At 42.4% G+C, this 1,779-nt stretch overlaps 1 protein-coding gene across 1 annotated transcript in view; it reads left to right on the top strand.

The window, feature by feature from the left end:
• Nucleotides 1–11: 11 nt before the first annotated feature.
• LOC101849778 (formin-2) overlaps nt 12–1,779 on the top strand; it is a 14,293-nt gene continuing 12,525 nt past the window's right edge. Inside the window, exon 1 of the mRNA XM_035970526.1 lies at nt 12–18. Within this exon, the coding sequence (XP_035826419.1) occupies nt 12–18 (7 nt within the window). The remainder of the gene's footprint in view (nt 19–1,779) is intronic.

The following is a 1,779-nucleotide window of genomic DNA, read 5'->3' as shown; positions in this document are numbered from 1 at the left end:
GAAGGCCGAACATGGAAGGTGTGGTGCGTTCCATCCCTCTGGAGTGGGTGGTTGGCGGGTGCTCTGGTGTGGTTTGCTCTTTGTTTCCTATCAAACATGTATCGTCCTGAGCTCTCCTCCTTCTTTTTTTGTGTTTGTTACTCTCTTGTAACCCCTCTAATCTTCGGCACTTATATGACCTTATTGTGTTGCAAATGCCGTAAAACCCTTACTAAAACTAATCCCTCCGGCGAGCTTGGGCATAAAACTAGTATTCTCCTGACCAACTACCAAAAGGGAGCACAATTCTCAAGCTGAAGAGGCGCTACCCATACGTCACTCCGTGTTTCCCCTTGTGGAAGTGTTATAAAATTTTAAAAAATAGCGTCTTTTCAGAGACATCGTGCATTGTCGTTTTGTCCAATATCTTTTTGTGTGAATCTGTAGACTTTCTGAACTCACGTTCTACAAAGGGAGATAAAAGAAATATGAATGAGTTACATGAATGAACACATGAATGAATCAGAGAGTAAAGGAACCCAAAAAACAAAACCAAAAAAAAGATAATGATATTCTTGGATTTGGCAATGCGAATTCCAGCTAGGTACTGGTTTCCGCTACCTGGCGCGCCTTTCTTATCGTAGATGACGCGATATGTTTTTGTAAAAACATTGAAATCTCATCTGGGAAGATAGCGGCAAGCTATCGTATTCCGACGGCGAATCGTTACCTCAGAACTACAAAGTTTTATCTGCTCAATATCTAGTTTTGAGAAATCTGACGTCAAAGGTTTTTAGTTTCACAATATGTCAATTTTTATTATTTTTCGAATGCAATGATTTGAATATCTTGATAACGACTCCGAATATTCAACCGATTTTTGTATAGCAGATAAAGCATTTGCTTTCTGACCTCATGGTCTTCGTAACTCAAAACGGCCCAAAAAAATGTTAGATAGAACTTTATAATTCCGAGGTAGCGAAATGAGAAGAAAAGTTGCTGTTCGGGGATTTTTCCTTTTTTTTGGCGCTCGTTTAGAAATTAAAGTCTTTGAATTACGAGGAAAGCTCGCAACAGACTGCTGCACAATCCTCTGCGGACAGCTGTACACAGGTGCAAGGCAAGTTTTAATTAAATTATTTGCGACATGCTCCGGGGGTGCTTATGAATGATTTTTCCCACCCCTTTCCGTTCCTCTTCCTCTTAACTCTTAACGGCCTGTTTTTATTTTGTTTGCTTGCACCCCCCTTGGAGGAACGATCGTGTTCTGCGCTCCGTGTGAGCTATCAAGGATCAGTGTACGTTTTTGAAAGGTTGTAAGGGTAGATCTGAAGGAGGTGCTGTGTTGTGGAGTATCCTGTTTTAAAGAGGAGATGTGATAATGATCCTTTCGTGGTGCGAGGGCTTTGTTGTTATCGCCCCTTGTGTTGGCGCGTAATTTGGCGGAAGATCATAGAAAACCCGGGAGGTGCTGTAATAGAGGCAGGAGAAAGAAAGTTTCAGGTGGATGATGGGGAAGATGTGTTCAGATTAGGGGTACTTTGCGTATTATCGCGGTTAGGGAGGCAGATTGGGAGGTGGAATTTAAGTTGGAAAGGAAACTATTCCCTCCGTGTTGTTGATGTTTGTGTTCGTAAGGGGGGCGTGGTGTGGTTTATTTTTTACAGAGACTGATGATAATGATGATGAGGAGGAGGAGGAGGAGGCATGCGTTTATGGTGGTAGTGAGAAAGAGAAGGAGAGAGAGCGAGAGAGAGAGAGAGAGATAGATAGAGAGAGAGAGAGAGAGAGAGGAACAGA

This window comes from Aplysia californica, unplaced genomic scaffold (assembly GCF_000002075.1).
Source record: "Aplysia californica isolate F4 #8 unplaced genomic scaffold, AplCal3.0 scaffold00280, whole genome shotgun sequence".
NCBI classification, from domain to species: domain Eukaryota; kingdom Metazoa; phylum Mollusca; class Gastropoda; order Aplysiida; family Aplysiidae; genus Aplysia; species Aplysia californica.
The sequence above is the reverse complement of the archived record's forward strand: the minus strand, read 5'-3'. Positions and strand labels throughout refer to the sequence as shown.